Source organism: Chionomys nivalis, chromosome 1, assembly GCF_950005125.1.
Source record: "Chionomys nivalis chromosome 1, mChiNiv1.1, whole genome shotgun sequence".
In the NCBI taxonomy this organism is placed as follows: Eukaryota; Metazoa; Chordata; class Mammalia; order Rodentia; family Cricetidae; genus Chionomys; species Chionomys nivalis.
Window position 1 is genome coordinate 63,817,643 of NC_080086.1, and position 27,967 is coordinate 63,845,609.

General features: G+C 44.4%; 1 protein-coding gene across 1 annotated transcript; it reads right to left on the reverse strand.

Moving 5' to 3' along the window:
- On the reverse strand, positions 1-26,127 carry Nfu1 (NFU1 iron-sulfur cluster scaffold). Its single transcript, XM_057776960.1, has 8 exons — positions 26,061-26,127; positions 24,048-24,148; positions 20,537-20,672; positions 15,569-15,635; positions 13,899-14,013; positions 9,558-9,618; positions 4,520-4,694; positions 1-150 (listed from the first exon to the last, which is right to left on the reverse strand). The coding sequence occupies exons 1-8, from the start codon at positions 26,117-26,119 to the stop codon at positions 106-108; spliced, it is 759 nt and encodes a 252-aa protein (XP_057632943.1). The 5' UTR covers positions 26,120-26,127; the 3' UTR covers positions 1-105.
- Positions 26,128-27,967: the final 1,840 nt, after the last annotated feature.

Genomic DNA, 27,967 nt, shown 5'->3' on the forward strand with positions numbered 1-27,967 from the left:
TTCTGGAGGAAGGAAACATTTTATTAATCAACTTCTAGAGCAGAGATCAATACAGACTCTGTACAGTTAAGTCCAAAGGTTGCAGCAAAAGAAAATGCACACTATTTAAGGTGAATTTGCTTCTTTTTCATCTGATTCGTCATCCATCACCTAAAGCCAGAAAACAAAAGAAATTCAAGAGTTAAGGAAACATTAGACAATGTTACTTTCCTGATTTGCACGTCACTTGCCCGCCTGAAATAGCCCATGACAATGCACAGCACTACAAGAGCAAGGACGCCATCAACAGCCCGCAGCACAGGATTCCATCTGAACCTGGGATCCTGAGATAATAAAAGTAATTAAATACATATAAAAGAACTAGACCCTTCACATAGCAGGGATGAAAAAAAAAAAAAAAAAAGAACTAGACCCTTTTCCTCACCTCAAAGACAGGCGGCTCATATTCTTCAGTGAAAAGAGTAATGGAATTTATTTTTACCTTTTTAGAAAACTGTGTGTGATGGGTGTGTGTGTAATGGGGTGTTTGTGATGGGGCTGTGTGTGAAGGAGGTGTGTGTGTGATGGGATAGTGTGATCTGTGTGTGTGATGGGTGTGTGTGTGATGGGTGTGTGTGTGAAGGAGGTGTGTGTGTGATGGGATAGTGTGATCTGTGTGTGTGATGGGTGTGTGATGGGTGTGTGTGTGATGGGGGTGGTGTGACGGGGGTGGTATAATGGGGGTGTGTGTGATGGGAGTATGTATGATGGCGGTGTGTGTGATGGGGTGGTGTGTCTGTGTATGATGGGTGTGTGTGATGGGTATGTGTGTGATGAGGGTGGTATGATGGGGGTGTGTGATAGGTGTGTGTATGTGTGATGGGTGTGTGTGTGTAAAAGGTGTGTGTGTGATAGGTGTGTGTGATGGCATGGTGTGATCTGTGTGTGTAATGGGGTGGTGTGATGGGAGTGTGTGGGGTGGGGAGTGTGTGATGGGTGTGTGTGTAATGGAGGTGTATGTAATGGAGGTGTGTGTGATGGAGGTGTGTGTGATGGATGTGTATGTGATGGGTGTGTGTGTATGTGTGATGGGGTGGTGTGATCTGTGTGTGATGGGTGTGTGTATGATGGGGAGTGTGTGTGATGGGTGTGTGTGTATGTGTGATGGGGTGGTGTGATCTGTGTGTGTGATGGGGGTGTGTGTGATGGAAGTGTGCGATGGGGTGTGTGTAAAGGGGGTGGTGTGCATGCCTCGTGCATGTGAGGGTCAGAGGACAACTTTCTGGAGTCAGCTCTCTCCTGTCATCTTTAGTGGGTTCAAGTGCTTTCACCTGTTTAACCATCTTGTACTTAAAAGCATCTTATGTATTGAAATATATTCCCTAAAGTTTAACTAATTATTCTTGTAAACATAGTTAATTAAAAACGGAATCCTGTCTGGTTTGCTAGTGCATGCCTACAATCACAGAATCCGGAACTCAAGGCCAGCTTCCTTTACACAGCAGGTTCTAAGGCAGGTCTAGACAACGTGAGACCTCAGAAAACCAACAGGCTAGGCCAGCAGAAAGCTGGCTCCAGGATAGACTCTGCTGCTGGGTATGAGACCTGAGCTGATCCCCAAGTTCAACATGGTGAGTGAACTTCCGCAGGGAGGTTTAATTGCAAGGTTCCTCTCGTGCACTGTGGTGTGTGTACATACACACAAGAACATGATAAATAAAATAAATGTAATTTTAAAAGTTTTAAACAGGGCATTAAGATATGCCTTTATTTCTAGTTCTCAAGAGACAGAGGTAAACAAATCTCTCTGAGTTCCAAACTGATGTGTACCAACACCACCAGGAGAAATAATATTTTTTTTAAAAAGGAATTCCAAAAACACTCTTAAAATAGAAATAATACTACAAACTATTTTGATTTTACTCAAATAAAAATTATCTTAAACCCAAAGAAGTATGAAGACTTTCGGGAAGAAAAATGGTAACAAATACTACTTAAAGGAAGCCGGGAGGTGGTGGCGCATGCCTTTAATCCCAGCACTTGGGAGGCAGAGGCAGGTGGATCTCTGTGAGTTCAAGACCAGCCTGGTCTACAAGAGCTAGTTCCAGGACAGGCTCCAAAACCACAGAGAAACCCTGTCTCGAAAAACCAAAAAAAAAAAAAAAAAAAGAGAAAGACTAGTCCTTTGTGGGCTGGTGTATTATTGGATAATAAAGACCAACACCTCTGAAAAGAAGGAGTTATAAAAAGCTGTGAATGTTTCTCTCCTTACCACACCTACTACAATTACGTGACAATTAACATTTGTAACAGTCAATTATGTACCCACCCTGGCATGCGAATAAAAATGTTTCCTCTTTGTTAATCTACTGGCCCCCAACTAATACTATCTTTTTCAGAGGCCTCAGGGATGAAGAGGGGAGTAACGATGAAAAAACAAATCTTGATGAGCAGGGGCACAGTGGCACAGAAGCCCAGCTACCTGCAGGCTGAGCAGAATCACTCAGCCCAGGGGTTCAGGACCAGCCAGGCAGCAGAGCAAAACTTCATCTCAAACTTAAACCAAACACAACAGAAACTAAAATGGAACTGGAATCTGGGTGGGTTCTGAAGAAAGATACTTAACAAAGTAATTCTCTCCTCCTAATTTCTCTTTGAAATTAATTAAAAATGGGTATTTTTACTTTAAAAGAATAAATATTTTATATCCAATTTCAGCAATATCTAATGCAAAGAATTTTGTATATCAAATCCTATTTAGGCAGAATCATTCCTAAATTTGGCGTTAGGGTCCCAAGAACTTGATTAATGTCAGTGTGCAAATGACACTTGTGAGACCCAGCAGGGCTGCTGCAGAGAAACAAGCATAGACAGGGTGTCTAGTCTTTTAGGAAGCCATGCATACACACAGTGCTTTCTCTCTCTCTCTCTCTCTCTCTCTCTCTCTCTCTCTCTCTCTCTCTCTCTCTCACACACACACACACACACACACACAGTTATGATTTTTTTCTCTTTAAGAGACAAGCCACTCCCTCCCCCATCCGCTGAGGCAGGCTGATCTTTAGCTTCCGGCCTGAGCTCGCTCTCTTTCTGTCTTCCTCTTGGAGAGGCAGCTTCACTTTTGCCTCTCTCCCCACTTCTCCTCTCCCCCCTTTCTCTCTCTCTGTCCTCTTCTCCTTCTCCCCCCTCCTCTAAGTAATAAATATCCAATTCTATTCTGTATGATGTGTCTATCCATGTCCCTGTCTCCTGCCCGCCCACCAAGTGTCTCCCTGCTTAGGATCAGCCACCGCTCAGGGACAGGCAGCCGTCTCTTCATGGTATTGGCTGCTCCCAGGGCCTGCTGCCTGCCGCCACATGGCCCGCTACCACCATTTGGGGACCTACATCATTTCTGCTGCCTGCTGCTGCCGGGGATCTTGCAGCATTTTTAAAAAATCATAACATACACACACACAGCGTTTCTGGTCTTTTAGGAGGTCATGCATACACACAGTGCTGACACATACACACACACACACACAGGGTTTCTGGTTTTTTAGGAGACCATGCATACACACAGTGCTCACACACACACACACACACACACACACACACACACAGAGTTCTGCAACAGCACAGGACTGATGAGGACTTGTACTGGACCAAAGGCCATCCTTTAACACTACTCAGAGATAAGTGACTCTATGAGCAACTGGAAGAAGATACCTTCCAAAGCCACAGAACCACTCACAAGAGTTTCTCAAATATCTGCTGCCCATAACTGTCTCCTCCTTGACTGCCTTTCCTAAAGCTAGTATCACTGCAGTCAATCACCACGATAGCCTTACACACTTAGAGACAAAAGATTCCAACAAGCTACAACCAAAGCCCAAATGAGTACTACTTTCACTGTATGACAGTGTGCTTTCTCAATGGCACGTCTGCCATTCCAGCTTTCAGGAGGCTGAGGTAGGAGGATTATGAGTTTCAGGCAAACCTAGACTACATAGCAATTACAGGCCAGTTTAATTTTAGAGAGAAATTCTGTCTCACTAAACAAAACCTGGGACTCACAAGATGGCTCGGGGCTAAAGACACTTGCTGCCAAAGCTGACGACCTTAATTCTATCCCTGTAATTTACATAAAGAGGAAGGAGAGAGCCAATTCCACTTTGTCCTCTGACCTGCACATGCACCCACATGTATACACAAATGTAATGACAACCTTTAATAAAGGCTAGATGTAGTGGTACACATCTGTATTCCCAGTACTTGGGGAGCAGGAGTCAAGGTCATCTTGGGTCACACAAGACCTATCTTAAAAGAAAAAAATGGTGTTGGGAGCAGAGTAAGGGAGGAATAAGAGGTTGGCAAATGATGTGAGCTCCTCCATGCTTATATTCATCTATATATAATCGGCTTATATTCATCTATATATAATCACATGGTGTTCTGAATCCTCAGAACAGAACCACTGATGGAGCTTTCCCAAGTGAAGATAGGTTATAGACTTGGTCCCCACTTCATCAATAACCCAAACTGTCACAATGTTGCCCACCTGTTCCACACCTTCCACTTCTGGAATGTAAAACTGCAACATGTTCTGAATCCCGCTTTTCAGGGTGATGATGGAGCTGGGGCAGCTGGTGCAGGAGCCTTGGAGCTTCAGCCGCACGATGCCATCTTCGAAGCCGCGGTAGATCACATCACCTCCATCCTCCTGCACAGTCGGCCTGTGGCCACAGGACATTCAGAACACATTTAAAACAGCAGATGCCTGCCTTCAATGAGAATGATTAAGATAGTTCACTGCTTTGTGCATGTGCTTACATGTGTGTGTGTGTGTGTGTGTGTGTGTGTGTGGTTCTTGGATCAGGGTTCATGAATATGTGTAGCGCAGAGGCCAAAAGCCAACCTTGAGTGTAGTGAGCTGCATGAAGCCACACCTGATGGCAATGTAGAGAGCTGCGTGGAGTCGCACCTGATGGTGCTGGCTCCCGCCCTCCGCGATCCCGAAAGCGAGTGCTCTCTGTGATAATCAACTCCTATGGCTAAAGCCTGACTTATGCTATTATCATGCAATGACTGTCAGCTGCTTGCATATGCGTGAACCTATGGGCAGTGCCCACCTGGCAATCTGAGGTTGGCGGCCCAGGCCTACTTAAGGGCTGGGAGAGGTTGGCCCGGGAGAGAGAGGAAGAGAGAAGGAGGGAGAGAGAAGGGAAAAGATTGCTGTGAATAAAGTCCTGGAATAAACTGCAGTGAGAAGAGCTCTGGTGGTCGCGTCATCCTTGCTGGTCGAGGGGGGCTGCGACACTTGAGTGCTGCTCCTCAGGCACTGTCCATCTTGGCTTTTCAGGGTCTCTCACTGGACAGAAACCCATTTATTAGGCTAAATTATTTCTGCCCCAAGCACAGGGATTACAAACATACACCCATGCCCAGCTTTCTTAATGTGGGTTCTGGGGACTGAACTCAGGTCACCATGCTTGCAGGACAAATACTTTACCATTTGGCCATCTCCCCAGCCCCATAACTTGGGTTAAATTTAGTTGAATTTCTCTCTCTCTCTCTCTCTCTCTCTCTCTCTCTCTCTCTCTCTCGTGTGTTTGTGTGTGTGTGCATGTGCATGGCACACGTGTGGTCAGGCGAAACCTTCCAGAGTCACCTCCTTCTCCTTCTCCGTAGGTTCTGGGAATGGAATTCAGGGTAGCAGACTTAACAGAAAATGACTTTCTCTGCTGAGCATCCTCATTGGCCATGAATTCTAGTTTTAAACCATCCATGTGTATCCAGCTTCTCTTCCTCTCTGTATGACTGGCTCTTGTTGAGTATGACAAGAGCCTATCCATCTCATGGCTGCATGGTATGCCACTACACTAACATGGCAGAGTTGATTGCCATCCAGCTATTGATAGGTATTTGACTGTGCACATAACATGGCTGTCAAGATTCATCTGTGCGTTTTTTGGTGTGGGTATTAGGAATGGGCATATACTTGAGGGCAAAACTCCTGGGGCAAATTCTGAACATAAGCCAGGAGGAGAGGCGTGTGCATGTAATCCTAGCACTGAAAGCTGAAGCAGGAGGACTGCCATGAGTTCAAGGCTAGACTGTGCTATAAACTCAGTTCTAAGCCAGCCTAAATTATAGAGCGAGGCCCATCTCAACAAAAGTGTAACTATTTAAACAATGCCACTTTCCCAGAACTACCCACCATTATATGCCACCAGACAGGTGAGCACGCCTGTCTCATGAGCCACTGGTGTTAATCAAAATGGATGAGCCTGCCTGCTGGATCTGAAGTAATGTCTGTGGCGGTTTGATCTGGATATACATGATGAGTAGGAAGGCTGCACACTCTTCACCCCTCCACATTTAGTGACTGTCTGGTTACTGTCTTTTGCTGTGTGCTTGCTCCAACCTCTATTTTAGTTTCTCCTTTCAATTTGTAGTTCTTATATATTCTGTCATACACATACTGCAAAGTCTTTCAAAAAAGCTTTAAATAAGGCATTTATGTGTAAGTGTGTGTGTGCCTGAGTATGTGTATGTGGGGGGTATTATTTGTGTACCACATAGATGCAGGAGCCCTTGGAGGATAGAAGAGGGCATCAGATCCCCTAGAATTAGTGTTACAGGTGTTGTGAGCCACCATGTGGATGCTGGGAACTGAACCCGGGTCCTCTACAAGAGCAGTAAGTGCTCTTAACCACTGAGTCATCTCTTCAGCCCCCTTAATGTTGTCTCCCCTTTGTTATGTGTCACAGCGTGCGTGTGGAGTTTGCTCTCTACTTCCACCACGTGGGTTCTAGAGTAGAGCCTGGGTTGCCAAGCGCAGTAGTAGGTGCTTTTATCCACTAAGCCATCTTGTCAGCCCTATATACTAGAAAATCTTCTACTCTGCCTTTTCATGAGAAAGGCATGATTTTACTATTGTCTAATTTGTCTTTTCCTTGATTTTTCCAATTTTCTTGTAACCTTCTGAATAAAAACAAACAAAACAAACCTGCCCAGTCAAGGTCATGCAGATGTTAATTAATTTAATTGATTGTATTTATTTGTTCTGGGTGTGTGTATATGCTGCTGTGTGCCTATGAAGGCCATAGATCAACTTTCAGGAGTTAGTGTTCTCCCTCTACCCTGTGGGTCTCAGAGATGAAACTCAGGTCACCAGACCTGGCAACAAGTAACGTAACCTAGCGAGCCATCCCAATGGCTCCATATTATCCCATTTAAAGTCTTCACCATAATTTCTGTGCTGACTTAGATTGGTACCAGCCTAACCCTAAGCCATTCTGAAGAGTACTCCATCCCACTGCTGTCAGGAAACAGTATTCCGGGGAAGGGGGACGGCGGGGGGGGGGGGGGCTCAGGAGTAGAGCACATGATTATGAAGTGCAAGACCCTGGTTTAACCCCCAGAACCAAATAACAAAACCCGACAGTCTCAATGAATTTAACTCTGAAATTTGATAAGAGATGCTTTAGTGCACGATCCATATACACAGGAAAATAATATTTCATTCTTGCTGAGTACATTGTACATGTGTCACCGTTTAGTCAATTGCTAACTACATGTTTAAAACTCTACCCTGGCCTGGGAATGGTGGTGTACTAAGCCTTTCATTCCAGCAATCAGAGCAGAGGCAAATGGAACTCTGTGAGTCAGAGATCTATCTGGTGCATATGTACTGAGTTCCAGGCCAGCCAGGGCTGCAAAGTGAGACCTTGTCTCGAAAACAAATAAATAGCCGGGCGGTGGTGGTGCACGCCTTTAATCCCAGCACTCAGGAGGCAGAGGCAGGCAGATCTCTGTGAGTTCGAAGCCAGCCAGGTCTACAAGAGCTAGTTCCAGGACAGGAACCAAAAAACTATGGAGAAACCCTGTCTCGAAAATCCAAAAAAGAAAAAAAAAGAAAATAAATAAATAAAAATAGTAAGTTCTAAAACTCTCTCTTGCCCAATTATTTTTTGTGCTTTGTTAGATAGAGGTGTTAATTTCCTCACCTAGCTGTGAGTTATTTCTGTCTCTGTCTAATATTCTTCATTTATTCTGTATCTGTGTTATTAGATGGTTAGAATATGATCCTGGTAGCAAATACTCCCACTGTGTGGTGGCGTCTACAGCTGTCGGGTACACTGTCTTCTGGTATCTGTGTAATTCCAGAAGCCCTCCTCCCCTCACTGTCTGAACGCTATGCGTTCTCCAGTGTCCCACTTTCAATGTTTCTGTCCTTACATTTAAGCAGGTAACCTTTATAAGGAGCATGAAGTTGGTTTTCTTACACTGTGACAACTTTATGCTCTGTTAGCCACTGTGTGCCTTTAGATGTATCTGCCAAAGCCTCAAGCACGTCATCATCTTACCGTTTGCTTCCATTCATTCTTCCGCACTGACCAAGCACTCCTTAGCCTGCCCTCTTTTCTGCACAGCTGCTTGTTAGGTTTCACTGCTGCTATCACCTCGACATACCTACTTCAAATTTCTTATTCTACCATGAAAGATTACTTTTACTGTGTCTCAAATAATGCCAAGACTCAGATCACTTCTGTTCACACGCACCTTCTGTCTAGGTCATTTATCTTGCTTCTACACAATTAACCCTTAGGACACCATATGTGCTTTTCTGCATGCATGATGCCTTGTGCTTTCTTTCCCCAAATTCCTCCTTTCTGTGTGCTGCAGTCTTGGTTTTCACTACTGTTCTACATTCCAACACGAGTGCGTCCACTCTTCCGCCATGTCACACAGCACATGAAAGTAATCTAATGAGTTCTTCATTTACTGTATTTTTAGTTCTACAAATATTGTTTCTTACAGATTCCTGTTCTTGCAAGAATTCCTCATCTTTTCGTTTTTTTTTTCCCCCTGAGACAGGGTTTATCACTGTCCTGGAACTTGCTCTGTAGACCAGGCTGTCCTCAAACTTAAATATCCACCTCTTTCTGCCTCCTGAGTGCTGAGATTAAAGGCGTGTGCCACTACACACGTAAGTAGATCCCTGCCACTTAGCCAGCCTCTTATTTTAAATTTCTGAGTTGTTTCTTAAAATACCTAAAGAAGAAAACACTTTAAAAGTCCAGCCTTCTGGCCTGCTGTGAGAGACGTGGAAACAGACTGTACACCAGTCTTGTTTTTATCCTCTTTTTTTCTTCTATTTTGTGTATTGTTTTTGAGACAAAGTCTTGCTGTGTGTATCAAGCTGGCCTAAACTCACAAAGCTCCTCCTGCCCCTGCTCCCCTGGGGAAACACTAGTGTCACCACACCTGGCTCCTGTCTTTATTTTTTTCGAGCAGTTAGTACATAGGTGCTATTCTCTTCACAATGCTCATAAATATGAAGTTCTTTTCTACACAGACTGTGAGGGAAAATTCGTCTTGACCATGCACACACAGACTATAGTTTTAACGATGTCACTGAGTACTGAAGCACAGCCTCCAGTTCAGTTGAGGCGATGACTATGTTGGTTACACTCCCTGTTTCTCTGGAGCCCTGCTCCACTCTCCGGTTAAAGCACGCTGCTTTAATGAGAGCTGTCTCTGCAGCACTGGATTGAGGGGGGACAGAGGGTGCTGGGGGTTTTAACACGTACCGTATTCTAGTATCCAACAGTTCTTTAATCATTGCCACAACTTCATCATCTTCTTCAGAACCTAAAAAAAATTATAAATAAAAACTCAAGAGTAACAGTTTTGTAGTTATATAAGCATTAAACCAGGAGGGTTTTCACATAAAAGCATAATCAGGCATGATGCACTCACGCAGATTCAGAAGGATCACAGGAAATGCAAGGCCGGCCGGTCTATAGAGTGAGTGAGACCTTGCCTCAAAATACAAAAGAAAAACAACAACAAAATAGAACACAAGCTTGGTAAAGTAACATGGCTCACGTGGTTCCCAAAAGAAAAACCAAGGAAAAATTGTCACTCAATGTTCAGTGATATAGGGGAATACATCCTACAGCGAAGCCTGATTGTGCTGGGGTTGAGATGAGGAGCAAACCAACATTCTCAAGGACCAAAGCGCAGCACAGAAATGCCCCATCTGACTTCACTGTAAGTGACATGGAAAGACGCAGCTACTTATGAAGTATCTTTTTAACCTTCAGCTTCTCAGTTTAGTGATTTTTCAAGATAACTATATCAAATACAGATGTAGGCCTTCTGGAAAGTTCCAAATACTTTGCAAATCTGAACCAAGAATGGTGTTTCATTTTGGTTTTGCTTTATCGTGTGTGTGTATGTCTATATACATATGCAAGTGCGCACATATGAACATGTCTGTGTGTATGAACGCACATGTGTGTGTATGAACGCACATGTGTGTGGTGCTGGGAGGAAACTATGGCCTTGTACATGGAGCACAAACTCTACCAAGGAACTATATCCTTGGCCACTGCTTGAATTTTGTAAAGCTTTATGTAAGTTTTACCAATGCCTGTATAACAAATGTAAGCTTTTTTCAAGAAATGTATTCATCTGCAAAAAGATAGAGATTCCATGCTGTACTGTAATAAATATTAGATTCCCGGCAACCCCATAAGTAGTTTATATTAAACTGTTCTAAGCTTTGAGTCAATTTTCATGAAAGAAGATACGAAAAGTGAAAGGCTCCTAGAGCAGCAGTCCCAGCTGCCTTCCCATCCCCGTCACTGAGAGCAGGGCTTCCTCCAAGCATGCGCACATTTCCAAGTGTAAATCTACACAGGTGAGACCAGGCTTCATCTGATCCGCATGCACTCCTAGAGTCCCTTGAAAGTCTTTCCATCTGCACAGGAAAACAGGCTCACTGTAAAATGATCTTGGGAGAGCTTTGCCTCACTGGCATTTTGACAGGTTTAGTATGTAGCCCTGGGCAACACCCCTGCTTCTAGGCACATCCCTGAGATAAATTCCTTGTGATGGGGTATTTGAGTCAGTGAGCTTGTGGCCTTTTTCCTTTTGAGGTACTTGGAACTGAACACAGGGTTTTGTGGTTGCTAGACAAAGGCTCTACCTCTGAACTAAACTCCTAAGTACAAATTTTGTGTATTTTTATTTTTGGTAGGCACAGTTCAGTTGCTCTTTGTTTTTTTTTGTTTGTTTGTTTGTTTTTTGAGATACTGTAGAAGTCCTGGCTGTCCTGGAACTAGCTCTGTAGACCAGGCTGGCCTCAAACTCACAGAGATCCACCTATCTCTGCCTCCCGAGTGTTGGGATAAAAGGCGTGTGTACCACTCAGCCTTAAAAATGGCTTTTGCTTTTCACTTTGTGGTCAGTGTGTGTGTGTGTGTGTGTGTGTGTGCAGCACTGAGGAACAACCCTGTATGTGCACATACTAAGGGTGTACTTCACTACTGAGCCACCTCTAGCCTCTAGTCATGATTAGAAAGAATTAGCTATAACTATTTCATATCCTAGAATGCACAAACACATATACACACCCAGTGTTTGTGCAGGTACATGTGTGGTGGGGTGTGTATGTACACGTGAGACAAGTAGGCTAAGACAGCTGGCTAGAGAGCCCCAGGGTCTGCCTGCTTCCACTCTCCAGCGCTGAGACTGCAAGTGCACACGCTACAGCTTTATGATGTGCTGTGGGTTCTGGGGGCTGAACTCAGCTAGACCCTTGACTAAGCTGTCTCCTCAACCCACCTAGGACATTTTTTAAAAATCTACTTAAATCAATATTTAAAAAAGACATATGGCTCACTTTTTAAAAATTAGCAAAGAAAATAATAGGAAATTTACTGATATGGAAACCTCATAAAATAACACAAGATACAGAAAACCCTCAGGATCAGGATCAATACAAGAATGAAACTAAAACAGGACATTGCCAGCTGGTGACACAGACCTGTGATTTCAGCTCCCAAGGAGGCAGAGGCAGGACAATAGTAAGTTATGCCTGCCTGGATTATGGAGTAAACTGTATAGTTGTTAGCCTGGGCAACCTAGTAAGACACAGCCTCAAAAGTAAAGAGTGGTAGAGAGCTTGCCTAGCATGTGCACCGCCCTAAGTTCAGTCCTGGAACTGCAGAAACAAATAGTAAATAAAAGAAGATGCCATTTTAGACCTAACATACTGTATGGGAGAGGCACTATTAGGAGGTGTGGCCTTTTTGGAACAGATGTGACTTGTTGGGGGAAGTGTGTCACTGGGGGTTTCAAATGTTCAAGCCAGGTACAGTGTTTCTTTTCCTGCTGCCTGCTGATTCAGATGTAGAACTCTAAGCTACCTCTCCAGTATCATGTTTGCCTGCATGCTGCCACACTCCCTGACATAATGATAACAGACCAAATCTCTGAACAGTAAGCCAGCCCCAATTAAATGTTTTCCTTTATAAGAGGTTGCTATGGTCATGCTGTTTCTTCACAGCAATAGAAACCCCAACAAAGACATGCTGGTTCAAATAAATGTAGCCGACTGAGCAGTGGTCGCAGTCAAGTAAACCTAGCACTTAATGGGCTGAGATAAGATGATTCAAAGTTCAAGGCCAGTCCACTTCACAGAGATAGTTTGAGACCAGCCACGAAGTGAGACCCTGGTTCAAAACCAAAACAAAACACAAGTGCTGGTGCATAGCTTTAGTCTCAGCACTCAGGAAGTAGAGGCAGTTGCACTCTGTGAGTTCAAGGCTAGCCTGGTCTACACATGAGTTCCAGGACAGCCAGAACTACACAGAGAGATTCTCTCTGGGGGTTGGATTGGGGAAGCAAAAGGAGTGGGAAGCTGGCTCAGTAGGGAGGACAGGTCAAGCTCTCTAAGAGTCTCTAAGCACCAAAGGGAAAGAGCAAAAGGAAAGAAAAAACCTGAAGGGACGACAAAGGTCTAAGAAAACGGAGACTCCCACACACTGCTAATGAGCACAGTAATTAGATTCCCGCAGGAAGACTCCACAACCCCCACCCCAACACAGACGGAAGCAGTGTGTCCACAGCAGCAGGGTTTGTGATGACATCAGCACACTCAACACAGTAAAGCACAGCACACAGCAGCCTGCACCAGATGTCCACAGCAGCTTTTGTAACACATCAGCACAAGCAACGCACACAGTGAAAGGACAAGTTAGCTGCACCTTGTTCATTCCGATGGACTAGCACATGCTTAAAATGACCTTCAAAGAAATTATACTCAGCAGAAAGGCAAGCTGTGATATAATACAAGTGACTTGAAGTTTAAGAATAAAAACCAGAAGCTGGGTGTGGAGGTACACGCCCACAATGTCAGCGAGGAGGAGGCGGGACTGTAAATTTCAGGTCGACCTAGGTTACAGAGCCGGATCCTGTCTCAAAAACATTAAAACAAGAAAAAGAATAGAAACCAGTCTACCTATTCAGAGAAGTTTCTTCAAGCAGTAGGTAGAAGCCCTCTCCTGGCCTCATCAGGCTAGGCACACATAAGGCAGTACACAGACAGAGATGTAGGGAAAACACCCACACAAATCAAATAAAAAATAATTTTAAAAACTGACATTTTTATCTCAAGTCAGGTCCCTGAAAATGTAAAGAGGCTTCACCCTCTCTGAGGACCTACACGAAGCTACTGGTTGCGGGGGAAGAAGGCCATCGGCTATAGTGGTATAAGCACTGATAAGGTGCCCATACCCCAGTAGGTGACATCTCACCAGAGTTCCTATGAGCAACCCTACCAGGCCTCCTTTGAGTCACTCACACAAAGAGCATGAGCATGGAGGCGGGGTTGGATGAGAGAGAAAGGGGACCATTATGAGTAAGAAGAGACAAGGAAAGAGGAATAGAGGGTGATTACGATGAAACACATCACATACATGTATAAAATGCCATAGTGAAACCCATAATTATGTATAATTAATATATTCTAATAAGAACATTTAAAATCTGTTTTCTGGTCACTTCTGCAATCAAGGTGAGGGTGGGCGAAGCAGGAAATCCAGTAAGAAATAGATAAGCATCGCTTACCAACACAACACTACCTGCTTCTCCTGGAGGCGTTTCCTCAGTCACTAGGGGTAAGCCAGATGCAAAGAAGTCCATAATGGTTGCATAAATATCAGGTTTCAGTAAATTCCAATCTAATTCTTCATTCTCCTATAATCACATTGAAGAAACACATTGCATTTCCAGCCAATTGCAAAGCAAATCCAGACTACCACCTCAGATCTTTCAAGAATCTTTTCTTTTTTCTGGTGAGTCAGGGTCCCACCCTGCAGCTCTGACTGTCCTGGAACTTGCTCTGTAGACCAGATTGACATTGAACTCTCAGAGATCCACCAGCCTCTGCCTTCTGAGTGCTAGGATTAAAGGCATGCACCACCATGGTCCAGCTCACAGTACTGCTGCAGGACATTGAACTATGCAAAAACACCCTGTATCTGAAATTAGTCATATGTGCATTTGTCAAAAGAATGCATAAGCACATCCCTTTCAGAGAGGGTGTTATACCATGGCACCTGACAGATACATATGTAATTTGTTCATAACATGGACTTGATTCCCTTTTTACTCCATTGACTCGCAGCAAGAATTAGTAAAAATACTATTTAGGAGCAGGCAAGATTGCTCAGTGGGTAAAAGCTTGTCACCAAGCCTGGCAGCCTGCATTTGATCCCTGGGACCCACATGGTGGAAGGAGATACCTGCCTCCTGTAAATTGTCCTGATTTCATGTGCATGCCTGAACACAAACACACACACAAAATAAAACATGCAATTTAAAATGTTTTTAATTTATTTAAATTTTATGGGAATAACAATTTTTTATTCTAGTAGCCTGGAAGCTGAACTCCTAGTCCTGCCAAGACAGCCCCTGCTGTGGATTAGCCCTGTAATTCTGGACACTGCACTGACCCTGCTGGACGGGTAAGGCTGTAGGATCAGTTATACCTGGATCATAACTGCAGCTAGAAAAGGCGCTTGAGGCCGGGCGGTGGTGGCTCACGCCTTTAATCCTAGCACTCGGGAGGCAGAGGCAGGCGGATCTCTGGGAGTTCGAGGTCAGCCTGGGCTACAAAGGGAGTTCCAGGACAGGCTCCAAAGCTAGAGAAACCCTGTCTCAAAAGACCAAAAACCAAAAAAAAAAGAAAAGGCGCTTTAGCAACTTGACAGATCTAGTAAGCAAACATCACCTGAGATTTTTTTTATGTATTTACTTATTTTATTTTATGTGCATGAATGTTTTGCCAGCATATGTGTATTGTAGCATGTGTGTGGCTGGTGCCCACTGAGGTTGGAAGACAGCACTAGGTCTCTGGAACTGGGGTTATAGATGTTTGTGAGCTGCCATGTTGGTGCTGGGAATCTAAACTGGGCTCTCTGCAAGGGCAACCAGCGCTCTCAACTGCGGAGCTATTTCTCCAGTCCCTCACCTGAGATTTTTAATATCACAGTGTTATTAAAACTGTAGCACATTAAGAATGAAAATTCTAGGGTAGAGTGTAATGCATGTTTGTAATGCCAGGAACAGGGTCCAAGGAAGGAAGGACATAGGTTTCAGGGCAGCCTGAACTACACAGCAAGACTATCTATGAAAAACCAAAGAAGGGAAATTGAAAACCAAAGAACAAAGAATGTTCTGGAGAGGGAGGGGCACTGGATTCAGAAATAGCTAAAAGTCAGCTAGTCTAGCTTTATACTCATGACTGTACCTTTGTGACTGTGATGAAATCTGGTCCGAAGAAGACACTTTTCACTCCTTCAATCCTGAATAACTGCCTGTGAATGCAGAAGAAAAATATGTCAAGAAAGACCATAAACCCATGCAGAAGTAAAGAGACAAGTTAGCTATCCCTGGCTAGAACGCTATCCACTCCAGACAGCTTTGTTCCTACATCCTGCAGCCACTTGCCTAACCCTAGGTGTCTGCCCAAGAGTACAGCACACTTGCTCCTCAAAGGCACACATGGATCTGAAGAGCACCGCCCCCCGAACACGCCCACCGTCTGGCAATCAGTGAAAAGGCTGTGACACACGCAAACACTGCAGCACATCTTCACACGGAAAAAGACAGCGCCGCCGAGACACACAAGGGCATTCTGAAGCCCTTCCTGAAGTCAGACACAGGCTCACCCACTCCTTCACTCAGAAGATACCTGGCATCTCTAAGTGCCAGGTTCCTGGAAGACAAACGACAGGCTGACCTCTCTCAGAAGCTTAGCAAAAACATTCCCTACAACAGCTCAGCACAGACAAGACCAGTTTGCTTAGTTGAAGATAATAAACTCTAGGAATACAAGAAACAGGAATTATTTTCCTAGTTGTTTTGTGGTAGTAGAAAATTGAACCTAGTGCCCAATCCATGCTCAGTAAGAACTCTTATCACCCTAGTGAAGTGGTGTTTTGTTTTTGACTTTTTGTTGATTGGTTTGTTTGTTGTTTTGGAGTGTGTGTGTGTGTGTAGTTTTACAAAGGGCCTCGCTGTGTAGTGCAGGCTAGCCTCAAACTCCTAGTCCTGCGGTGCTACCAGGCTGCTGGGCTTATGGGCATGTGTCTCCATACAGGGCTACACTAACTGTTTTTGGATGCGAACATTTCAGGTTAAAGACAGGTGTTGATAGAAGAGGCCACTTGTTCATTCCCATCCACCTGGCTAGCTTAGACCCGAAATAATCACATAGAAACTGTATTAATTAAATCACTGCTTGGTCCATTAACTGTAGTTTCTTATTGGATAACTCTTACATATTAATTTAACCAATTTCTATTAATCTATGTATTACCACGAGGTCGTGGCCTATCAGCAAAGTTTCAGTATGTCTATCTCTGATGGTGGCTCCATGGTGTCTCTCTAACTCTGCCTTCCTCCTCCCATACTATAGGCCAAGCCAGTTCTTTATTCATTAACCAATAAAAGCAACACAAAGACAGAAGGACCTCCTACCTCCTACACCATTAGGCATCATAGCATAGCCTCTAAGCCAGAACTCAAGAGATGGAAGCAAAAGGATCAGTAGGTTCAAGGCTAGCCTGAACTACTGAGACCAATCTCAAAAGAGCAAAAACACTAAAAAGTTAAAATCAAACTAACCAGGAAATTAAAATCCTAGATTGTCCTTCTGGTGTGCATTTCTCCAGGAACTTTCATGGAGTCATGTGCTGTTTTTATTTAGGAGGAGGGCTAAATGGATATTATCACATTGCACCACTGTTCTGCAACTTGTCTTCACTTAACAGCATGTTATGTCTCAGGCTGAGGCTGTAGATCAGTGGCAGAACTCCTGCCTGGCATGCCTAAGGCCCTAGAGTCAATCTCCAGTATTGCAAGACACACAGACACACAGACACAGACAGACAGATTGTAATGGTCTGCTCTGTCCTGTTGTAATATGGAGCGGTGGGCTACATTCCTGGCACCCGGCCGCCCGCACGGCTAGCTTTATCCGAAATAATTACATGGAAATTGTATTCTTTTAAACACTGCTTGGCCCATTATATCTAGCCTCTTCTAGGCTAATTCTCACGTATTAATTTAGCCCATTTCTAATAATCTGTGTAGCACCACTTGGTGCGTTTACCGGGAAAGATTCAGCATGTCTGACCTGGCAGCTGGCTGCATCGCATCTGGCCCTGAGAGGAGCTGCCCTGCATCTGAGCTCACTTCCTCTTCCTCCCAGAATTCTGTTCTGTTTACTCCCACCCACCTATGTTCTAACCCATGAGGCCAAGCAGTTTTTTTATTAATTAACCAATGACCTTCCTCCATCACTGTCCCTTTAAGAGACAAGCCATGCTGTGCTCCCCCCCCCCCCCCCCAGGCAAGCTAATCTTCAGCTTAGTCCCTTCTCTTTTCCCTTCTCTTTTCCATGGTCTCATGGCATGCCCATCTGTCTGTCTCTCCTTGTGGGACTCACTGCCCCTCATGGCCCACTGCAGCCACTTAGGAACTACGCCATCCCTGCCTAGAAATGGAACTGGCTGCTCTCTCAGGATGCGATGCCCACTGCCGCTGCCTGGGGACCTACGGTGTTTCTGGGGCCGCTCCAGCCACTAGAGAATCCACAGCATTTTACTTAATTCATTACAAAGACAGACAGACACACAGATATACACACAGAGACATATATAATTCTTTTTTGTAAATGTTACTTTTTAGATTTGTTCATTTCACATGTGTCAGTGTTTGCTTATACACATGCATGTGCAACTAGACTAATAAACATCCTAGGCAAACCTTGTATGCTGTGTGTTTCTTGAAGTTATAGTTCTTTTTTTAGAAAAAAACATTATATAGAGCTGTGAAATTAATTAAATAGTGATGAGGACTTCACTATATTTAATAAAACTAGGGCTGGAGAGATGGCTCAGCGGTTAGGTGCACTGGCTGCTCTTGCAGAGGTCCTGAGTTCAATTTCCGGCAACCACGTGGTGGCTCACAACCATCTGTAATGAGATCTGGCACCCTCTTCTGGCCCGCAGGCATACATCCAGACAGAACACTAGTATACATAATAAATAAATCTTTAAAAAAACTAAATAACAAAAAGAAATGAAAAACATGAGAATGCCTATTACCTACTGTAATTTTTTAAAGAATTCTTTTATTTGTTTTATGTGTATGCACATGTATCTGCACATGAGTGCAGAGTGCAGGGTCTGAAGAGGCAAGAAGAGGGCATTGGAGCCCCTCAGAGCTGGAGTTACAGGTAGGTGTGAATTGCCTAGGTGCTGGAAAATCGAACTCGAATCCTTTGCAAGGGAAACAAGTGTTGTTAACCACCTCACTATTTCCTACTGTACAAGTGCAAAAGACGGAAATACTCATCAAACACTTGTTTTTCACACACATACACACAGGCATGTGCACTACATTATAATGTACACACTTCTAACTGTTGTCTGTATCAAAAGCATGAAAAATGGTTCACAGCGCATTATGAGAAATGGCATGCTTAAGTCAGAAAAATTGTACACATTTATGAGCTAGAAAGTTAAAACTTCTGAGCCTCACGCTGCCTTCAGGCCATGTATAGGAAGGTCACCTATGCTGAGTTTTACACGTGCTTGGCAAGGGGCATCAGGGTGGAGATTCCAATAGTGTCAGGGTGCAACTCGGGCAGAGCGCACGTTCTGCACAGAAAAGACCCTGGTGTCAACTCAGGCAGAGCACACATTCTGCATGGAAAAGGCCCTGGTGTCAACTCGGGCAGAACGCACGTTCTACACGGAAAAGGCCCTGGTGTCAACTCGGGCAGAGCGCACGTTCTGCACGGAAAAGCAAGCTAGCAAGAATTCAGCTGGTGCCGACTCTAGTGTTTCTCAGCACAAATGACTGCTCCGGCCACAGGTTCAGAAGAGGCTTGGTGAACTTTATTTACCACTCTGACACACTGAATATGTTTCTCGTGAACTCAGAAACTGTTCTCATTGATTTTAAAAGGTCAGGCCACATCTGACAACTGCCATCATTTTTGATTCTGAATGAAAACTTAGAAACTTACTCTTTCCTATGGAATTAAAGGAGCACCTTTTAATAGTTCTTGAAAATCAGAGGTTCAAGCTGGGCATAGTGACAGCCATCTGTAATCCCAACACCAGGAAGTGGAGGCACAAGGGTTCAAGGCCAACCAGTTACACAGCACAGCACAGCCGAGGCTACGAGTGATGTCCATCCCCTAGCTCCAAACATTCTGAAAAGTGCTGGAGAAAATGGTTCAATGGATAAAGTACACAGCACACACATGAGGGCCTGCATTCTAATCCTCAGCAGACACGTACACAGTTGGTCATGGCAGCACGCACCTACAACCCCAGCGTTTGAGAGGCAGGGGATCCCGAGGACCTTCTGGTCAGCCAGTCTACTAAGTAAGGGAGCAGTGGGTGCTGAGAGGAACCCTGTCTAAAAAACTAAGATGGAGGGCTGGAGAGATGGCTCAGAGGTCCTGAGTTAAATTCTCAGCAACCACATGGTGGCTCAGAAGCAACCATGAGATCTGGTGCCCTCTTCTGGTGCAGGCATATATACAGAGGCAGGATGTTGTATACATAATAAATAAATAAATCTTAAAAAAAACAAAAACAAAAACAAACGAATAAAAACTAAGATGGAGAGTGACAGAGGACACACAAGGACACTCCCTGGACTCTGTGTGTATGAACACTCATACACCTACACAAACTCATACCCTGCCCCCACACACATACCTCCCCCACACTCATATCCTGCCCCCACACATACACACACACACACACACACACACACACTTATACCCTGCCCCCCCACAAACTCATACCCTGCCCACACACATATACCTCCCCACACTCATATCCTGCCCCCACACATACACACACACAAACTCATACCCTGCCCCCCCACAAACTCATACCCTGTCCCCCCCCACATACACACACACACACACATACACACACACGCAATTTTTTAACAATTAGAGTTTTAAAGATTTAGATCAGAAATTTATAATTACCCATTTGGTGAACTTCCTTCTTAAGTTAAGTATTTATATGCTACCAAGCTGTCAAATACACTCCCAGGAGAAAGTTTTTGTAATTTCAACTCAACTCTTCCAAAACCAAGCTGCCAACCAAATGTGCTAGCTCTGCAAGGCTGCCCAAACACAGAGGGCCACTGTGCTTCCAGGGATACCCAGCAGAAACAGTACCTGGCCAGAGGCGAGCGGAAAGCTGCAGCTGGGGTGGGGAAGTCCATGGTCCTCGACTCAAGAACCGGCTTTCCTGGTATAAACTTTAAGCTGTTGGGATTTGGGGTGTCTTGTGTTTGAATAAACATGAAACGTACTGAAAAAGAGAAAGAGTGTTAATGATAGAAAAAACAGTTTAAGTTAGATAACAAGGTGTTCTGATTTTTTAAGATTAATTTTTTTTTTTTGCTTTTTCGAGACAGGGTTTCTCTGTAGCTTTGGAGCCTGTCCTGGAACTAGCTCTTGTAGACCAGGCTGGCCTTGAACTCACAGAGATCCGCCTGCCTCTGCCTCCCAAGTGCTGGGATTAAAGGCGTGCGCCACCACTGCCCGGCTTAAGATTAATTTTTTATATATGTAAATATTTTGCTTGCATGTATGTATGTGTACTACGTGTCTGCAGTGCTGTGGAGGCCGGCAGAGGCCATCAACCCTCTAGAATGGAGTCATGAATGGCTGTAGGCTATCATATGGGTGCTGGGAATCAAACCTAGCCCTCTGCAAGAGTAGCAAGTGCTCTAACCACTGACCTATCTCTCCAGCCCTACCACCCAAAGTGCTCATTTTTAAATAAATGGAAGTAAAAAAAAAATTAGGAGGAATAAAAAAATAATCCCACAAACTTTACTTCCCAAGATGCTCAGAGAAATCCTAAGAAGTTAAAATGCGTGAATTTTGCCGGGCGGTGGTGGTGCACGCCTTTAATCCCAGCACTTGGGAGGCAGAGGCAGGTGAATCTCTGTGAGTTCGAGACCAGCCTGGTCTACAAGAGCTAGTTCCAGGACAGGCTCCAAAGCCACAGAGAAACCCTGTCTCAAAAAACCAAAAAAAAAAAAAAAAAAAAAAAAAAAAAAAAAAAATGCCTGAATTTTGATGCTTAAGTATGTCATTAAAAGTCCTGTACCTTGGGGGCTGGAGAGATGGCTCAGAGGTTAAGAGCATTGCTTGCTCTTCCAAAGGTCCTGAGTTCAATTCCCAGCAACCACATGGTGGCTCACAACCATCTATAATGAGATTTGGTGCCCTCTTCTGGCATGTATGTATACTACATAAATAAATAAAGTCTTAAAAAAAAAAAAAGTCCTATACCTCCTTCCTATCAGGAAGAATCTGCTTTTACAGCAAACAATTTTTGAAATAAAACTTTAAAGAAAGACTGCCACTACTTTCTGTTCTGAACCAGCCATTTTCTGTAGGTTTGCTTGTTTGAGAGAGAGTCTCAGTATCTAGACTAGGCTGGCCTTGAACTTATAGAGATCTGCCTGTCTCTGCCTAAGGAGTACCGGGATTAAAAGTGTGGCTGTGATGCCTGGCTTCACTTTTTGTTGTCTTAATAATTTACTAAATTATTAAGTAATTTATTATGGTAACTAAAGTCATGTATTCATTAGGTACTTTACTAAATCTGAAGGATTAAATCTGTCTTTCTCCTACTCAACACACTAGAGTAAATCGGGTCTACAGAAAAGGAGGTTTTGGAAGTACCCAAAGATGAAATTATAAATGTGAAAACAAAGACAAAAAGAAACTTTATTGGAAAGCTAGACTCAGATGAATGAAGTTGCCCAGTGCCTACAGCCCTCAGTTCATACTAGTCTCAGTGACACAGTAAGCTCCAGGCTAGCCTTGGAATCTTAGCAAGCTCCTCTCAAAAAGTCAAACCAAATCAAACAACTGGGGGAGTAAAAATTAAGAAAAGTACAGTGTCCCCCACAACTTTTCTCCTTTCACATATAAAAGCTACCTCAATACTAATCTGAATAGATGGTCAACAAAATCATTCCAATTGCATTTTAAATTTGGTTTAATTAGGTATTTTAAAAACAACTCCACATACTTACAAATAACATTATATGGACTTAATAGGTTGTATTTAAGAATATACATGGAGCCGGGCGGTGGTGGTGCACGCCTTTAATCCCAGCACTTGGGAGGCAGAGGCAGGCGGATCTCTGTGAGTTCGAAACCAGCCTGGTCTACAAGAGTTAGTTCCAGGACAGGCTCCAAAACCACAGAGAAACCCTGTCTAGAAAAACCAAAAAAAAAAAAAAGAATATACATGGGACTGGCGAGATGGCTCAGAGATTAAGAGCATTGCCTGCTCTTCCAAAGGTCCTGAGTTCAATTCCCAGCAACCACATGGTGGCTCACAACCATCTGTAATGGGGTCTGGTGCCCTCTTCTGGCCTGCAGGCATACACACAGACAGACTATTGTATACATAATAAATAAATAAATAAATAAATATTAAAAAAGAATATACATGGATATACAAATACATGCGCACATACAATAACAAACTGGTGAAAAGGGAGGCTATGAATTTGAACAAGAGTAGACAGTGCTATATGGAGGGCTAATAGGGAAGAAAGGGAACGGAGAAACATTGTAATCAAAAATAAATAATAAATAAATAAATCCTAGCTCTGACATCCGATGGACACTTCTAAAAGTGTCCTGAGTTAGCACAGGATAAAGGCTAATGGGAGATACTTCTCTTTGGGGAACGGTACTACAAGGTTCCTAACTAGGCAGGCACTGGCTCTTGTACAACAGAAATGGGAAATGTCAAAGGCTGAAATCACCGAGTGTCCAACAGGAAGAGACCAGAAAGCCACAAACTGCAGTCCCACAAAATTTAAGCAATTAAAGTGGCCTGACCTGCTGAGTTACTCAGTATTTACATCTAAGACGTTTTGAGGTGCAAGGAAGCATGCAGGCCATAGACAGCCATTCCTCCCTCATCTCCTGTAAGAGAAGAGGTAAGAACTCCTCCTGACTCACGCCATGCCCTCAGCCTCACCCCAGAATGTGGCCACAGGTGTGAGAGGTAACATGGAGAGAGAGAGGCTAATCCATGACGTCAAGCCACGCACAGCCACCCCTCTCCAAGCTTCCCCAATTACAGTGCAGGGCTCACATTTCAAACTGCTTCACAATCAGATGCTAGGAGGTTTGGAGAAAAGCAAGGAATTTATAATTGTACAGCTATTCCTACACGATTCTTTCTAACACAAATCCACTTGTAACTTCTTTTTTATAATATTTCCTTTTAGAAATCAGTTACTGAGCAACTCATGTTCTCAAAATGTGCATAAGACTTAGAGATTTCATCAGATAATGTCCTCTGACAAATCACAGTAAAGGATGGCTTTACCATGGAGGGGAGTGGACAGAAACTCGCTGGACCCTTTTTATGTGCCTCTGAACACAAGATTGACAAGTTCCTGGGCTGCTGAGATGGCACAGGAAGTAAAGGTGCTTGCCACCAAGGCTAAAGGCCTTCACCCAATCCCCAGAACCCACACGGAGAGACCTAACTCACGTTGTCCTCTGACCTCCACACATGCAATGTGACACACTCTCACACATACAAATAAATGTAATAAAAATTTTGTCCTTTCTGAGCGCTAACTCTAGCGCTGTTCCACTGGCTCTGCACACAATGTCCTCGGAAGAGGTGAAACTGTACCTGTGTTGGACAAGGGTGCACGCATCGGGAAAAGCGGTCTTCGTACATACTGGTGCAGAGGTTGTTTCTTGAAAGTATGTGGAGTCACCACATGACAGAACCTATATTTTAAAAACAATGAATGAGGGGCTGGAGAGATGGCTCAGAGGTTAAGAGCATTGCCTGCTCTTCCAAAGGTCCTGAGTTCAATTCCCAGCAACCACATGGTGGCTCACAACCATCTGTAGAGGGGTCTGGTGCCCTCTTCTGGCCTGCAGGCATACACACAGACAGAATATTGTATACATAATAAATAAATAAATATAAAAAAAACAATGAATGACACGGTAAGGAGTCGACTCTGTGTTGTTGTTTGGAAATAGGGTATCACGGCGAAACCAGGTGGCTTCATGGACTTCTGTGGTAGATACTCTTGCCTCTGCTTCCCTTGTTCTGGAATCACAGACATGAGTGGTGGAACTTCCTTTCTCTCTGATGGAGAAGCATTGACTGGGTATTTTCAAGGCGTCATTAAAGTAAAAACAAAGGGAGCTTTGAAAATAACTACAGCTAGAGAAGGAAAAAAGGACATTTTAGTAGTGAAAAATGTTCCAGCTCTGACTTCTGAATCAGTTCTTTTTTTTTTTTTTTTTTTTAAATTTTGAGACAGGGTCTCACTGTGTAGCCCTGGCTGCTGGGAATTAACTTTGCGAACCAGGGATCCACTGCCTTAAGTGTTTGCTTCAAATTGTCCTCCAAGACTCCCTGTTGGGCAAAGAAGAACAGAAGAGCAAAACAGCCCGAGAGTAAAACCATGGTGCTCCTGAGACCGGGAGAGTGAATGGGAGGGGTGAAAACAGTGTCCCTTGAACCGGGAAGTCAATCATTCCCAGGCAGCTCCTCTTACAAGACTCAGCTACTGCTTAACCACATAACATAAAGATGCCTATGATAGAAATGGCCAGTTAAAATTCATACCCAGGAGAAGATACTCTGCCTTGGACTGCCTCTGTCCACCAGAGTCCCGGCCTGTTGGTTCCCAGGGCTTCCCTGTCTGCTCTGCTGAATGATGTGTCTGATCTGGGACTCTCAACACTCTGCCGCTTGCTGTCTTATGCTAGTTTGCTGTATACTTAATGAATGCACTCTAAACAAAAGGTATACGGAGCATGGTAGATCATTCTCCCTAAGGGACACCTATCAGTCCATGGACATACCAGGCAAAATGTTCACTAAATGGCAGCTGTTATCACTATGTAGCAACCGGTAACTGCACATTAAGTGAATGGAGGGAATATTCCAGGATTTGGAAGCATCCTGGCATCTCAGGGTTACTGTTCTGTCAACCTTGGGAAAAAAAAGCCCGCAGTAGAGTGGAGAAATGAGAAGGGTACTCTGGCAGGAAGGTCTGAATTTTAAGAGACCCGGAGCAAAGTACTCAAGAAAAGTTATCGAAAACAGGGGAGAAGTGGGCAACCCACAAAACCCTCTGTTAATTTGGTATTTTTATTAGATGTATTAGCAGTTTTAAAACAGGGGTCTCATATAGTCCAAGCTGGTCTTGAACTCCTTCCTGCCTTCACCTCTCAAGTGCTGAGATGACAGCACAGAGGTGAGCTACAAGCCCGGCTCATGAAATGCATTTGAAACTTCAAGGAAACCATCAGCATTCTGTTAGGCCCTTTTCTACAGGAATCACACCGGGTCTGGCAGATGTCCGAGGAAGTCAGAATCAGGGTGGCTCTGAAGTGCAACAGGACACGGCAGGCATAGGCCTAGGCGGTAGGTTCCCTCGCATCGCTTCCCTTCCAGCCGTGCCCTTGAAAGTGCTTCCCCGGAAAGGGAAGGGAACGACCCCGGGAATGATCTTCCCTTCGGAGCCACATCCCTACGGGGTTGACAACAGGACGGGACGTCCGTAGAGGGTGGCCGGGCCTCGGGCTCTGGAGCCAGGACAAGAATCCGCTAGACACCAGTTCCCTCCCAGCGACAGGGCGGCGACAGAGAATTGCTGGCAGGGGCGCCCACACCTACCGCCTGCACAGCCGGGATACACCAGCTACAGCTCCCCACGCCCGCTCGGCCGCCGCCATGGTTTCAGTGCCTGTGCGCTTGCGCGGACACGCCTCCTTAGTCTCCTAGTCCTCTGCAGACTCAGACCTTGGGGAGAGGGCGGTCACGGGAAGCGTGCCCCCTACAGGTGGAGGGCGGTGCTGTGGGTAAGCCAAAGCAGGCTGTTTTATTCCCCCCACCCCTTTATGGAAAATATATTATTTTTCTTCCCACATACTGTATCTTGATGGCAGTTTCCCCTCCCTCTACTCCTCCCATCTAGCCCCACATCCTCAGGTTTTAAGGATTAGGACACTAATATGTGGGTAAACTATGAAGCAGTTCCATTAAGCCAATTGAAATCTTAATCACTTGCCCATAGAATGCATGTTTGGCTATCATCATCGTTTTCTTTGAGACATATTCTTTCCTACACACAATGGTGACTTATTAGTCAACTTTCGGTTCATTACAAATTTTAGAGATGATGTGAGGCCACATTCCTAATCCCAGCACAAAGGAGGCTGAGGCAGGAGGATCACCCATGAATTTGAGGCCAAGCAGGGTGAGATTCTGTCTTAAAAATATTTTGTTTTAATACTACCTTCTTCCACTGTGCTTTTTATACTCTATGATTTTGTTTGGTTTTTGGCTTTTCGAGGCAGGGTTCTCTTGTATCCTTCGCTGTGCTGGAAATTGATTTGTAGACCAGGCTAGCCTCGAACTCAGGGATCTTCCTGCCTCTGCCTCCCCAGTGCTGGGATTAAAGGCATGCACCACCATGCCCTGCATGTACTCCCTATACCTAATAGTCAAATATCCCAAGTCAAAATTTGTATTTAAATTTTTGTCAAGGTAGAAGTGGGATTCTACCAGATGTGACTTCAGGAGTGAGCCACTAGAGGCTGTGGCCTGCCCTGGGCTCAGCCGATATAAGAGCACATCGAGGAGATACTGCCTCTCCTTCCACCATGTGCTCCAACTTCAGCTGATGAGGTGAACTCAAGGAAAACCACAAGGAAAGGCAAGAGTCTAGAGTCACAGGTTTCAGCCATCTGCTAGAGGCATTTACCTTGCTCCTCCCAATGGGAGTCCTGTCCCACACCTTGGTAGAAGCTCAGTGGGCGTCTGTCTTCCCCAAGAGCACCTGCAGTCTTAGAAAATAAATAAAGCAGCTTTGGCGGCGGCTGCTGCAACCTTAAAACACAAAACAGTGAAGGGTTTTGTTTGGTTGCTTTCTTAAGAGAAGGTTTCTCTGTGTAGCCCTGTCTTGGAATTCCCTCTGTAGACTAGGTTGGACTTGACTCACAGAGATTCACCTACCTCTGCCTCCCAAGCGCTGGGGTTAAAAGTGTGTGCTGCCGCCGCCTTCAGGCAACACTTAAGAACTTTAAATCATAAAACTAGCCAGGTGTGCTGGCACATGGCTTTAATCCCTGCATTCAGGAGGCAGAATCAGGCAGGTCTCTGTGAGTCTGGAGCTAGCCTGGTCTACATATTAAGTTCCAGACCAGTCATGGTTACATAGCAAGATCAAAGAAATCACAGAAGCAGTGGAAGTCTATATTTAGGTGATAAGTTCTCAGAGAATGCCGGCAGCCTTGGCTTCACTCATGTGCGACACCAGAACTCTGCGGCCCTGGATTGTGGACACAATTTCTGGACACGGTATATCGCCAGTTCTTGACTCCTGTTAAGTCAGCTCAGGAAAGTTCAGATATCACTCTGACTGTTTTCTTCACAGTTGGAAATAGGCAGACAGGTTCTCTCTCATGACAGGGAGCTTGGAATTGGCTTAGGTTCATTTCCTGTCAGTTTCTCTGTACCAATACTGGGGTCTGTTCAGAAATATTAGAATCTATCCCAGGCTGTGCTGATGAAAAGTGCCT

Coding starts and splice junctions, on each gene's coding strand:
- Nfu1 (XM_057776960.1), bottom strand. CDS start 26,119: ATGGCGGCGGCCGAGCGGGCGTGGGGAGCTGTAGCTGGTGTATCCCGG. Junction 24,149..26,060: donor GTATCCCGGCTGTGCAGGCG/GTAGGTGTGGGC, acceptor TTTAAAATATAG/GTTCTGTCATGTGGTGACTC. Junction 9,619..13,898: donor AACGCCTCCAGGAGAAGCAG/GTAGTGTTGTGT, acceptor AATTTTTTTTAG/GTTCTGAAGAAGATGATGAA.